At 37.6% G+C, this 14070-nt stretch overlaps 2 protein-coding genes across 5 annotated transcripts; one reads left to right on the forward strand and one right to left on the reverse strand.

Moving 5' to 3' along the window:
• Window positions 1-510: 510 nt before the first annotated feature.
• Window positions 511-3710, reverse strand: LOC104808726 (purple acid phosphatase 23). 4 transcript variants are annotated; one of them, XM_010534503.2, is made up of 8 exons: window positions 3315-3710; window positions 2703-2888; window positions 2249-2585; window positions 1966-2183; window positions 1655-1845; window positions 1115-1396; window positions 756-884; window positions 511-665 (listed from the first exon to the last, which is right to left on the reverse strand). In XM_010534503.2, exons 1-8 carry the CDS (start codon window positions 3682-3684, stop codon window positions 531-533), a joined length of 1848 nt encoding a protein of 615 aa, XP_010532805.1. In that variant the 5' UTR covers window positions 3685-3710; the 3' UTR covers window positions 511-530. The 4 variants fall into 4 exon arrangements, with proteins under 4 accessions (XP_010532805.1, XP_010532803.1, XP_010532804.1 ...); XM_010534501.1 differs by having other exon boundaries at window positions 2703-2891; XM_010534502.2 differs by having other exon boundaries at window positions 511-662; window positions 2703-2891; window positions 3315-3709.
• A 5435-nt stretch (window positions 3711-9145) lies between these two features.
• Window positions 9146-13653, forward strand: LOC104808727 (probable pectate lyase 15). Its single transcript, XM_010534505.2, has 7 exons — window positions 9146-9421; window positions 9753-9806; window positions 10419-10499; window positions 11572-12214; window positions 12298-12401; window positions 12471-12609; window positions 12696-13653. Exons 1-7 carry the CDS (start codon window positions 9306-9308, stop codon window positions 12915-12917), a joined length of 1359 nt encoding a protein of 452 aa, XP_010532807.1. The 5' UTR covers window positions 9146-9305; the 3' UTR covers window positions 12918-13653.
• The last annotated feature ends 417 nt before the right edge of the window (window positions 13654-14070 follow it).

Consider the following 14070-nt stretch of genomic DNA (forward strand, 5'->3'; position numbering starts at 1 on the left):
TTTCAACTAATTGAATTAACATTATTAGATATATCCCAATACGAGAGTGTGTATGCATGCATGTATGTATGCATGTATGTATGTATGTATGTATGTATGTATGTATGTATGTATGTATGTATGTATGTATGTATGTATGTATGTATGTATGTATGTATGTATGTATGTATGTATGTATGTATGTATGTATGTATGTATGTATGTATGTATGTATGTATGTATGTATGTATGTATGTATGTATGTATGTATGTATGTATGTATGTATGTATGTATGTATGTATGTATGTATGTATGTATGTATGTATGTATGTATGTATGTATGTATGTATGTATGTATGTATGTATGTATGTATGTATGTATGTATGTATGTATGTATGTATGTATGTATGTATGTATGTATGTATGTATGTATGTATGTATGTATGTATGTATGTATGTATGTATGTATGTATGTATGTATGTATGTATGTATGTATGTATGTATGTACGTACAAAGAAAAACAATCAATGTTTTGTATCTGTCACTCTTTATATATGGAATGTATATATGAAAATCTCCAAAAACAATGAAGAGATCCAAATAAGCGTCAAGGAATCATATGGATGAAGCCTAAGCTTCCCACTTGACTGCTCTCTCTTCCTTCCCTCCGGCTTCTGCTTCTGCTTACCTTCCACAATTTCCAACACATTAACCTCGTACCTATACATGTGTATGTGCGTATATATGTGTGTGTGTGTATGTGGCAAATGTACCATGGAAGATGCAGAGGAAATGCAGAGATTGGGCTGACGAGCAACATAAATCCGATCACCAAAGCTTTCATCTTTATAGCTATCTTGATTCCTGTGCCATGTCCACAGGGCATGCGTCGAATTCACGACCTGTATCAATCATAATCTCTGCGATTTTCATCACATGGACTCGAACCCGCGACCTCTAATGACACATTCTCCGAAAGAAACCCGTTGAGCCGCCTTCCCAGGGTTGAAAGGAAAGGACTTTCAAGTGTATGACGATGATGATGATAAACAAACCCTGATATCATATGATATGGATGGAGGGTTTTTCTCATTTCCATTCAAGATTTCGTTTTCACAAGTTGTATCCTTACCTCTAGGATTCCATGGCCGAAGCTGCTCTCTCTGAAAGCACTCCAGTCTGGCTGTGTGTCCCAGCAAAACCTGCCCTTTGCAGGACCGGAAGAGAAAATCAAAGGGCACGATCCTCCAATCTCAGGGACGTTGTCTGTCGGGGAAGGACACTTCCCAGCATCGTCTGCATGGTCTACATCCACTTTCTCGATGTTCCCACCGTCTCCAATGGTTATGTAAACTGGTCCACATGGGTTGAGTGTGTAGTTGTATACACGGTTCATCCTTTCGTAAGCGTGCACCTGCAGTGACAAATGCAATGCAGTCATACAGGGAAAGCGAAAAAGACAGAACGAGAAAATGCCCTTTGATCTCTGAATCAGAAGAATTCAAGCTTCAGTACTGCAAAATGCCCGAGTTCTTAACAAAAGGCCTAGGGACTGACTTCGGTAACCATTATTTGTCATTGTGCACAAAACAAGAATCTGTGGAGAATGGTTAAGATAATGGAAAGAAGTGAAGGAAAAATCCCGTCTTGTTCGAGAAAGGCGTGAACTTACATGTCCAGAAAACACGATATCCACACGGTATTGGTAGAGCAGCTCTTCCATTTCCTGTCTCATGCATTCGAACTCCTGATAGTGTGAGGAGTAGCTGTTATACCACGGCGGATGCATTGCTGCAACGAGCCAGGGTGTCACCGTGCGATCAACTCTAGCCAAATCTTCCTTTAGCCACTCATACTGAGCACCTGAAATCAAACACATACATACGTTTCAGAAAAACCTCGGAAGAATTTATAATGTCTATATGGATCATAGTATTGAGTAGAAGTATCGGCTTATTTCTATTAGGGTTGGAAAAATTTTACCAGTGCGGTTGAAATCAACGTATGCACCCAACATGACGAAGTGCACTCCTCCAGCGTCGAAGGAGTAGTAGAAATTGGTGTTGGAGCCACTCTCACTTGATGGAACAGCAAATCTTGTAGAGTATGACTTGAACATGATCCCGGAAGCTTGAGGCTCAATTTCATGGTTGCCTTCAATGGCCATTGTTGGCACCCTCGAGGTCAGTGGCTCCATGAACCTACACACACAGATTATACGTTTTATGGAATAGAAACTGAACCGATTCATGGATGATAAGTATACCTTCCCCAAGCATCCCAACGAGGTTGATATGTCTCCCTGACAGGTGCATTGGGGAACGAACACGAGAAGCAAGGAACTCCTTTCCCACCGACTGTGCGGTACTGATTTGCATACGATAAATCTCCGACAATTACCACTAAAGAAGGGTCATTCTTCATCAAATGGTCGATAGTGGTTGTCGTGTTTCCGGTCAGACCTAAGTCCCCGACAAAAGCTATTCGACGAGGGTATGATTCTCTGCTCGGGAGTGGCAAAGTCTCGAACGAGATCTCATCGCTCATTGCAGGAAGAGAGCTGTCTCCACACCTGTAATAGTACTTAGTTCCTGGCTCAAGATCTGCAAGATTGAAGATAGTTCAAGTCAAGTTGGTACAGCAACCACGTTCTCGAAACATATAGAGAGGAAACCCGTTACTCCAAATTCAGATCGAAAAGATCGAAATTCCGTCTTTACCGTCTATCAGGACATGGTGTATGATGCCGGAGGTGTAGTTAAGGAGGTCCAAGGGATACAACTGACTGTAAACAGTGGCATTGCCTCTCCTTCTATGCACATATTTCCCTTTCTCCTTCCCATACCAGACCTCGCTAGCAACCGAGGAAGGATTTAGCGGTTTTACATCTTTTCCAATCTGAGCATCCCCTGAAGAAGAAACCGAACAGAACGGATCCAAGAAAACTTAGCTCGAATCGGAACAAGTGAACTCCAAGGAAGGAATTCAACACAAAATTCACATCCCCAGATAGAAACATAAGCAACTTTCTTGATCTAGCTATCTGCATTGACAAAGCTTGAACTCCCTCAAGGTTCAGTGCGTTAGTCTACATGTGAAATTTCCACTCGATCATCTCTTTATTACAAACGAACAAACGGTTTTGGATCGTAGACACTGTACGCTAATACTCAGGCAAGTATGAAGGATCAGACATAACATAAGCCACATGAAACATCTTATAGATTTGACACAGTAAAACCCAGAATAACCGAATAAGCGAAATCCAAAATCTCCAGCAACTTTCGAGGTCTAGAGAAGAATCGATGGAGGAGTCGAACTAAGGATTTTACCAGTAACCCAAGAAACCCACATTGAGGTCGGAGATGAAAGAGCGAGAGATATCTGTTCTGGGAAATCCGAGCTGGTATTTCTCTTCCTCAACCTCGGATGATCCATGGGCAAGTCATCGCTTCCCCGCCTCAGAGACGGGTCGAACCGCCGCGTCACGGGCTCGAACGGGCCGTCCGAGGTTGTCGGAATCACATCGCCGGCGACACAAAACACCGGAATTGAAGTCACTAAAATCATCAAAAACAGAGTGGGCATGACGAATGACGGTCGTGATTCCACGATAATCGAAATGGGTCGTCTCGTTTCCCCTCGGGAATGAACAAAGTTTCGTACTTTGGATAATTGCGAGCAGAGGGGAGAAGAGATCATAACAATGGCAAAAAGTAAAAAAAAAAAAACCTTTTTCTCTCTCATTTGGACGATGGAATATGCCGCTTAATTCTCTGGCTCGATATTACGTGTCGCCATATTAGTGGTGCTAATCAAACCTTAATATCAATAATTATGATAAAGAAAATTGAATTGAAGGGAAATCTTGATTTTGAAGAGTGCCGTACAAAAGATATGAGTTGTATAATATTTACGCTAAATATCATAAAATACATTGAAAAGATTTGATAGGAAACGTATTGCTAGTTGCTAATGTATATACGGTATATATACACGCACACAAGGAACAGTCTCAAAGACTCTCTCTTTATTTTTTACGCTTTTTCTTGGATAAAATAAAATTTAAATAAGCCATGGGAACCAATTCTCCCCTTATGTTACGGGAGAGATTCCTAAGTAAAAACATATACACATATATATATATATATATATATATATATGTGTTTTATGACTAGTCAAAGGCTGTCATGGCCCTTGAAATTACACCTCATTTTGACTCTACCATAATTATTCCTTGAAATTATATTTTTATTTACAACACACATATATATATATATATACATATATTATGAGACAAAGATTTATATTATTAAACATTAACATTAGCATATTTGTCCCAACCATATTACTTTTATGTACTACTGAATTTAATTCTCCAACGAATTATAGAAGTGAAATGATGATTTCTACAATCTATGAATTAAAAATCTACTATTTTTGTAATGCTGAAGTGACATAATATCTTAATTATAGTTATACATATATAATGTTTTCGTAAAAACTTTAACATTAAACCTCGAAAATGTATTTAAAATGTTTGGAAATAATCATTAGATGGACCGTTCGGCCCATTTCTTTTGCGTATGTGCCAAGTTATTTGCTCACGATTTGGCTTTGACATGCTCGATGTTTTAATGGTCATCTCCTACATTTACATTTTAGCCTAAAATATATCTTATATATATATATATATATATATATATATATATATATATATATTTGTCGGCGTAGTTATTTTGATATGTAAATCTCGAAATGAGTGTGCATATATTACATGGCATGGACCGACAAAATCTATATTAAATATTAAAAAAAAACATGTAGAAAACATTAATTGCCCGTTACTACACACACGTAAGTGATATAAATTTCATCATTCCAATGGTTAGGAATTTTTTTAATTAAAGCCCATACAATGGCAGTCCGTTGAGTTTTTTGGGTTCTTAATAATATGGTGACATAGATTTCAGACGGATTATCAATTCTTTTAAAATATGTCCAACTTCTAATTATCCCATTAGCCTACAAAATATATTGATTTATATTCTAAAAATCTTTCTTTTAGAATAAATCCCATATTTTCGCGCTCTCGAATTTATTTATTTTATCCCTGAAAATACGTTCAAACGTTCTGTATCTAAAGTATTCCATGATTCATCTAAACACGCTATATATATATATGTATATATACATATATATATTTCCAAATAAGATGATAAAAAATCTAACATTTTTTAAATAGTATTAGGTGATATATTATCAAACTATTCATTGCATAAGCTATTGCAAATATTCAAGAATCTTATAACAAAAATACATTGATATCTAAATTAAATAATAGATTTACAATGCACACATTCACATTCATGTATGTATATATATATATGTACGTATGCATGTATATATGTATGCATGCATGCCAATGTTATGAACCAAAGCCCAAAGGCATGCATGCAACTCCATCATCGTTGGTTGTAAGTACGTTAGACAATCATTTTACCTTGCAAACTAAAAAATGTCAAGACCTAATCATAACCAAAACATATAAATGACAAATTTACGATCCAAAATATCAAAAATTGTTGTATAAGTTATAAGAATAGAAATACCACATTTTGACAAAAAAAAATAATCAAAAATTACATGTGTGTGTATATATGTGGATATATATATATATACATACATACATACGAAGGGGTAAAACGGTAAATGCAGTAAACTGTTGTGAGCGTGAGGGAATGAACATGATTGGTTCCACTTGGGTGTAATGTCGCATGAGGGGAACATAGACCATGCTCCCGTAAAGGTTAACTAAAGGGTGAAATATATTATTTCGATACAATTTTTTAATTTTCATTTTTTTAAAAGTCAGTAAATTTGGTGCTTTTTTTCACTAGTAAATATTTTTTTAAGCTTTATAATCCGTCAATCTTATCGAGTTTTGCGTTAAATCGAAGGGGCAGGTTTGTCCCATATTTTCATAATCCTTAGAAATTTTCGTTCGAAACCGATATGTATTACTAATTAATTATCCATACGTAATTAAAACTCTAGTTTCACTTATTTTATTAAAAAAATTACATTTACATCCCATAATATTAAATGGGTTTCTTAAAAATGTTTGTTTATGCTTGACGGATAAAAAAAAAAGTCGGCTTCGATATATGTTGAATGACTTTTTTTCCTTGTAAAATCATTCCTATATTAACAAGTCCCTTACGCATTTTTCATTTATTTGTGTCTTGGATTTCGATTAAAAGAAACGAATTGTTCAATAATATTATTAAAATTGAGATAAAGAAAAGCACAACAATATTGAACAATGAACCGATATTTGTCCACTATTATTAACTATTAAGTAAATATATGAACACGTTAATTTATAATAGACTCGATCTGTAAAGGGTTATAAAACATAAATGAATTCTTAATATAGATATTAAGACATTATTATAAAGATTTAATCTTAAAAAAACAAAATTATAATGTTGTGGTGTATATCCTTAACAAATTAGATTCTAATTATTACGAGTCACATATATGTAACCAAATTGAATTTCTCTGAGTTTGGTTTGTATGGATTTTTGCATGTGTTAGTTTGGCTAATTTGAAAACGCATGCCTAACTTTATTTTATGTTATTCTTTTAATTTTTTAGCCTAACACTTTTATTTTAGCCGAGAAATAACAAAAGCGTAATAGAACCCTAATAAAAAAAATTGCCCAACGTCCAAATTCAAACCTATTAAAAACAGGACAACGGAACCATATGCATATATCCAATTTTAATCTTTTTGTTCTATAGATTTTTTTTTCATTAAAACATCATAATGTATAAATGGCCTTCTATTTTACCTTATATCATTCCTTACAAGAAAAATATATTGATTTATTGCAAAAAATGCGAGTAATGTACTGTGATTTTTTTTTAATCGTATGTTTTACTATAATATCTATCCATTCTAGGGTTTTGTCTTCTTTTTTTTTTTTTGTGAATCATATTGATTTATCTTATTTTCGACTCAATACAAATTAGAAGATAATCAAGTTGCAATTAAATTACATCATTTCTCTCCATCAGCTACTTAAATATGAAAACTGAGATAGTTTAGAGTTTTGTCTTTGTAAATCGTATTTTTTAGTGATTCTTTACACGATTAGTGAATAATATATACTCGTTATAATTATGATGTAATAAGAAACTTAGTTTATTATTATAACTCAATATACCATGAATGTGTTATATTCAAATAAATTATATCATATTCATATTTGATTAATGATCAGACCTATATATATAGTTATGATCCATTACTTTCAATAATTTCTTTTTTTTATATATATACTCCCGCTTCTCTCTAATTTGGAATAACACGACATACATTTTTTTTTCTTCTAGTTTTCTGGTTATAAAGTATCATAATCTAATAAAAAAGAGAAGTTATAAAACCATAAATAATTAATCATTTCTCATATTGGAATACTTGAACTCTACGTTAATTTTGTTTTTTTTACCATAAGTAATAGTAGCAGATTCATTAAGCGAACTCTTAATCACGTGAAAGCTTTTGGCTTCCATATTATATAGATATTTTATAATCAAATGATTACAAAAGAAGTAGTAAAGGCCAAAATTGAATAAATTCGGATAAGCATTTTAATAATTTGCACCGTTTTTTTAGGTCCTAATTTCATGTCTTAGCCTTTATGTTTACTCTATCCCAAAGTTCATGCTGATTGATTATATACTATAATGTCTAATTGATAGAATCCGTGCCACCAAAAATTTCATGCAATTAAATACATATGATTATCATTATGTATTTTGCTTTACACACTAACATTAATTTAGTAATACATTTCACATGTACATATTCGTACACATTGATTTGCTTATATACATTTGTGTATATACAGCATACATGAAAACATTGCGTGCACATGAAAATTAAATGATTTAAAAGATATGCATATTCGTATATACGTATGGTACGGGTTGTGAATCTTTTATATATGAATTTCAAAATTGTTTGTGTAAGCATGTGGACCGCTGACGTGGCGGTCAATGTAGAACCGTGATTGGCGCCAGAGAAAATTCGGCCATGAAAGAAGAAAAACCCGAGAAAAATAATTTTTTTTCACGGAAAATGTAATCAACACGAAACATGTAGAAATTAAATTAGCATATAATAAAGTTTTTATGTATTGGCATTTGGCTCCTCGTGAATCAGAATTTGATCATTTTTGCATTAAACCCGGCATAAAACCAGTGACCATTCATCTTCCCGTACGGAACCTCCCTAACTCTTACGACCTTTTTGCTGACGTGGCTTTTTCCCTGTCTTGGATTCGTTAGTCCATGCTTTTGCTTCTTTTTTCTTGGGTTTTTTTCCTTTGTTTTATTCTCTGAAATTTTGCTGACGTGGCTTTTTGGACGTACTTCCATTATAAAAATGGCCCGATTATTCAGAGAGGGCGTAGTAAAAATTAACCATCGTAAATAAATATATTTTTTTTGGGGGGGGGGGGGTTAGGGATTTTACACGGGGGTTTTTTTTTTTAAAATTTTTTTTTTCCAAAATCATTTGGCTCCTCGTGAATCAGAATTTGATCATTTTTGCATTAAACCCGGCATAAAACCAGTGACCATTCATCTTCCCGTACGGAACCTCCCTAACTCTTACGACCTTTTTGCTGACGTGGCTTTTTCCCTGTCTTGGATTCGTTAGTCCATGCTTTTGCTTCTTTTTTCTTGGGTTTTTTTCCTTTGTTTTATTCTCTGAAATTTTGCTGACGTGGCTTTTTGGACGTACTTCCATTATAAAAATGGCCCGATTATTCAGAGAGGGCGTAGTAAAAATTAACCATCGTAAATAAATATATTTTTTTTGGGGGGGGGGGGTTTAGTGATTTTACACGGTGGATTTTTTTTTTAAAATTTTATTTTTCCAAAATCTATATGGAGGGTGTACACGAGAGATGGGGCGGTTACCGGCAGTTATGAGTGTTTGATTACAGTTACGGCGTTAGAGTTAGGATTAAAAAAAAGGGTCCGTGAAAAAGTGTGAAACCTAACCAGAGTTAATGTCCGTTACGTAACGGCGTTTGTTAACGGCGACGTCTGCCTCCGTTTCGCGTATAAATAACGGAAGACGGTTTCCTTGGAGCTTGTGCACTACTCTGTCACTCGTCTCTGCTTCTTCTTCTAGCTTTCTCTCTCACGTTCAAGCTCTTTTTTTTCCTCCCTTTGTTTGGACGGAGAGAAAGTGAGAGGAAATTTCACGAGAAAGGAGGGAGAAAGACAGAGAAAACGAAGCTGCAATGGCGTTGTCTTCGTCTCGGATATGGACCGGTGTTTGCCTTGCCGTGCTCCTTGTGCTTGTCGTCTGCGCTCTGACGACGACGAATCTCTGGAACAACGAAATCTATGGCTCCAGGTCTTTCTCTCTCTCTCTCTCCCCCTCGAGTCTCCATTTGAGCTGCATTTTCAAATTTTTTGGAGGATTTCGAGGATCTCCATTTCTCAATACAACTCCAAAATTTTCCCGCTAGACGAAGAACCTTTTCGTTTTTCTGCAATATTTTTTCCCCCTTCGACTGTAAATTTTCCCAGCATGTTCCGAAACAGAAAATTTGTCCTGCATTATCTGGTTTTCGTAATCGTAATGCACTACTCTACTATGCGAAATTCGTTTTACACCGAATAGTCGAAATTCAACCTCCGGATTCCAGTGTTAGCCGACATTTTTGGGTTCGTTATTTTCCCAGGAAGCTGAAAACAGAGGAGTTGCAGAACTCGAACAGCTCAACAATGGCGGACAGGTAACATAGCTGGATTTACGGTATTAGTAATAGTATTCCCACTGAAACTTTTGAAATTTTTATCCAAAATTAAACGGCCAACGATTTCAGCCGTTGAGATCTGAATCCTCGGATCCGAATCGTTTATTCGGTTAACGATTCCTTCAATGGATTCCTCAGAGCTTCTCTCTCTCTCTCTCTCTCTGGATATGGCCGCTCACACATGCTCTCTTTCTTTTAGTTGACTACTTTACCCCTATTATTAATTCTAAATTCCACGTCAGTAATAAAATAGTGGTAAAGTTTACACAGCTGAGAACAAGGGTAAATTAGTCATTTAAATTGTTCATTTTTCCCTTTAACGACCCTCTGATTTGGATCTTAGCGCGTACACAACCCTCTCCCAGCACGTTGCAGTGTTCTACTTTCGCGTGTAGAGGAATTGCTGTACTTGCGTGCATAGGACGCCACGTGGAAAAAGCAGGCGGTTTTGGTTTTAAAAAAGTGCTTAAACAGATGCTGGTTATGCTAATTGATTTTAATGGTTTATTCTTCACTGCCGTTGTGTCATTTGTTTCGGATGTTTTTTTTTTTAATTTTGTTTAATTTTTTGTTTTTTGTTTTCGTTTTCAGGCTCGAAGGCATCGAGTTGAATGAACACGCGGTTGCTGATCCAGACAAGGTTGCCGATGAGGTCGCTGCGCTCGTTGAGATGTGCGTCCTTCTCTCTCTCTCTCTCGAAATGCATGTGCTGTGTGAACGCATTTATTCGATTTCCTAGCGATTTTACAGCGATTTAGAAACTCGGCGAATCCGCAATCTTCACTAACATTTAAATGCGACGCCCCGCACACGTGAACCTTAGAATAAATTCATCCGCAAAAAATTTCAAGTGTTTTTTTTCCTGTGAAGAAGGAAAATCGTTTCAATTTCAGAAAACTGCGAAATTCCGAGTGTCAATAATGGGGTTTTTGGTTTCCCGTTATGGGGCATGCGTCGTTAACTTCGTTACTCATTATCGTCTGGTACAGAATGGGAGCTTTTACGAGAACCATTTCCTTGTTTGTGTATTTATTTCCCTGAAAAATCGAGAAAAAAAAGTTAAAAGCTAGTGTTTTGTCGGTCACTGGATCCGCGCATTTATTTAACTTTCCTCTTCTGTCATCGCCTTCCCTTGAAACCCCTCTTATTTCGTCGTGAAGTGAAACCTGAAACACCCTCCATCCTTCTCGCCTGCAACAGTTACGAAACCCCCTTTATGCACAAGCTGCTAAAATCTGTCACTTTGCAGTTTCACCACGTTTGGTTTTGTCAGAACTCTGCTAGCACTGCCTTTTTCCTTGTCTTTTTTTTTACACAATGCTAATGCTGTCACATTGCATCCCCATCCTGGTTCAATTAATGAACCAGGGGATGAATGCATATCATCTGTTTAGTGTTTACAATGTGTTGGCAACTGCTGTCATGTTCTGGCATTTAGTTTGAGTCTCTTTCGTCTTTAACGATAATGGAAATTTTGTGGATTACACGGTAATCACTTTTGTTGTCCAAAACAAAAACAAAGTGGGTCCTTGCGCAATTATGTTTTGCCCCCCTAAACCATTGAGTAGAAACGAAACAAGAAAGCGGCAGATAGGTTAAGTCAGCTGCTAAAGATGTCGGTGAAAGGAATGGGCTTTTGAACAAAGTTGGTCATGTTTTGCTATTCTGAACTTCAATGTGCGTTGTGGTTTATCAAGGGATGAAATGAAATGTCGTTAAGCTTTCACCTTTAAAATGTTTTCAGAAGCGAACAAAACAACACTGCAAGGAGGAAGCTAGGTTACTTTTCTTGCGGAACTGGTAACCCGATTGATGACTGTTGGCGCTGTGACACGAAATGGCACAAGAACCGCAAGCGTCTTGCTGACTGTGGAATTGGTTTTGGACGGAATGCCATTGGTGGTCGTGACGGGCGCTTCTATGTAGTGACCGACCCTAGCGATGATGACGTTGTCAACCCGAAGCCTGGGACTCTACGCCACGCTGTCATCCAGGAAGAGCCACTATGGATCGTGTTCAAGAGGGACATGGTGATTCAGTTGAAACAGGAGCTTATCATGAACAGTTTCAAGACTATTGATGGCCGAGGAGTCAATGTCCACATCGCTAATGGAGCCTGCATCACCATCCAGTTCATCACGAATGTGATCATCCATGGTCTGCACATTCACGACTGCAAGCCTACGGGTAACGCCATGGTCAGAAGCTCACCGACTCACTACGGGTGGAGGACGATAGCCGATGGTGACGCCATATCCATCTTCGGGTCGAGCCACATCTGGGTTGATCACAACTCTCTCTCAAACTGTGCTGACGGCCTTGTCGATGCTGTCATGGGTTCCACCGCCATTACCATTTCCAATAACCACTTCACCCACCACAATGAGGTCAGAAACCATTTGCATTACCTGCTGTTGCTCTGCTCGTTAAGAGAAGGCCGATTCTTTCGCATGACATTGTTATGATTTAGGTCATGTTGCTGGGACATAGTGACTCGTACACGAAAGACAAGCAGATGCAAGTGACCATTGCTTACAACCATTTCGGAGAGGGACTGGTCCAGAGGATGCCTAGGTAATCTTTACTATCTGATTCTTTTAGATCCGATGGGGTTTGCTCATGAAGTTTTTGGATTCATTACAGGTGCAGACACGGGTATTTCCACGTGGTGAACAACGACTACACGCACTGGGAGATGTATGCGATCGGTGGAAGCGCGGATCCAACCATCAACAGTCAGGGCAATCGATACAATGCTCCCAAGAACCCTTTCGCGAAGGAGGTTCAGATTCTTTGCTTTTGCAAACAAAACGGGTATTTCTGATATGAAAAATGAAAAGTTGAGACAATTTTGGGAATGTGGGGCAGGTGACGAAGAGGGTGGAAACAGATGAGGGGAAGTGGAAGAGCTGGAACTGGAGGTCGGAAGGAGACCTTCTACTGAACGGGGCGTTCTTCATGGCGTCGGGAACGGGAGCGTCAGGGAGTTACGCGCGTGCATCGAGCTTGGCAGCCAAGCCATCTTCCATGGTGGGCACCATCACATCAGCTGCCGGAGCTCTGGGCTGCCGCAGAGGCAGAGCCTGCTGAGTAATATCCCTCCTCTCCTCTCCTCTCCTCTCCTCTCCTTTTGCAGTCAGCTTTCTAAATCACACAGTCAGTCTCTCCCCTCGTTTTCATTCCTTTATTTCGAGTCCAAAACAAACTATCCCCTCCTCCATACGTATTGGCAAAAGTGCACAACTCTTTTTTTCGGGCTGTGGCACGCTGTCGTCTTTTTTTTTTGTGGTTTTGTTCGTTCCCCCGAATTATGGTTTTTTAGGGGGGGTGGTAAGAAACGTGGCAACCTCGGCTATGCTTCTTGTTTTTGGAAATGCAGAAGATATCAGAAAAAGTGGGTGAGGAGCAGGCGCCAGAAGCGTTGTTCAAATTGTTTCGGTATTACCACAAAAAATCCTCTTGTCGTTTTTTTTTTTAAATTCTCGTGTCTTGAGGTCTGTGTGTGTTTGTATCCAGGGAGGGTGCCTAGTTTCTTTCCAAGTGACGGACACTCTCCTTGTCTTTTATTCTGTCGAAAGTTTTTTTTCTTTTTGTTATGAGTGTGTGATTGAAGGCAACAACAGGGGAAGGGAGAACATACTTAGGACGAACACACATTTTGTCACACACAAAAAAAAAAAAAGGAATCTAAATATATCACATGATGTCTCACTCACCCCTCCTCATCTTCCTTTCGTTTTGGTGCATGGTGTTGTCATTTCCGTTTATAGTGTTTTTGCTATCTGGCTTTGTGTTTCGAGAGAGCAGCACAAGCTGCTGTTCATCATTCGGTGCCCCTTGAAAATCGATTTGCGTAAAAACTCTGCTTATTCCCATCCAAGCTTGTCTCCTTGAATGTCAAAAATCATTGTACTAGAAAAAGTTGCAAACTTTCATGTATTCAAACTAAAAGCAAAAAAAGGGACATAACCCCAAACTCAAAACAAAACAAACAACAACACGAGAGATTAGAAGTGAGAAGTGGTTGGGGGTGTTGCAATTGTGGTTAAAATTATTTAATGAGAGCCATAACCCCAAAAACTCAAAAAAAAAAAAAAATAACAAGAGGGGAAGTGAAAGGAAGTTGGGTGAAAAAGTTACCCATAGAGTCCATATTTAAGTAAATGAAAGCTTCATTTACACATCATGTCATGTGAGTCACCCACCCCCCATGAATCAAAACATGTGACGTGAAAATCTCTCT

The sequence above is a fragment of the Tarenaya hassleriana genome, unplaced genomic scaffold (genome assembly GCF_000463585.1).
Source record: "Tarenaya hassleriana unplaced genomic scaffold, ASM46358v1 Cleome15, whole genome shotgun sequence".
Taxonomy (NCBI): Eukaryota; Viridiplantae; Streptophyta; class Magnoliopsida; order Brassicales; family Cleomaceae; genus Tarenaya; species Tarenaya hassleriana.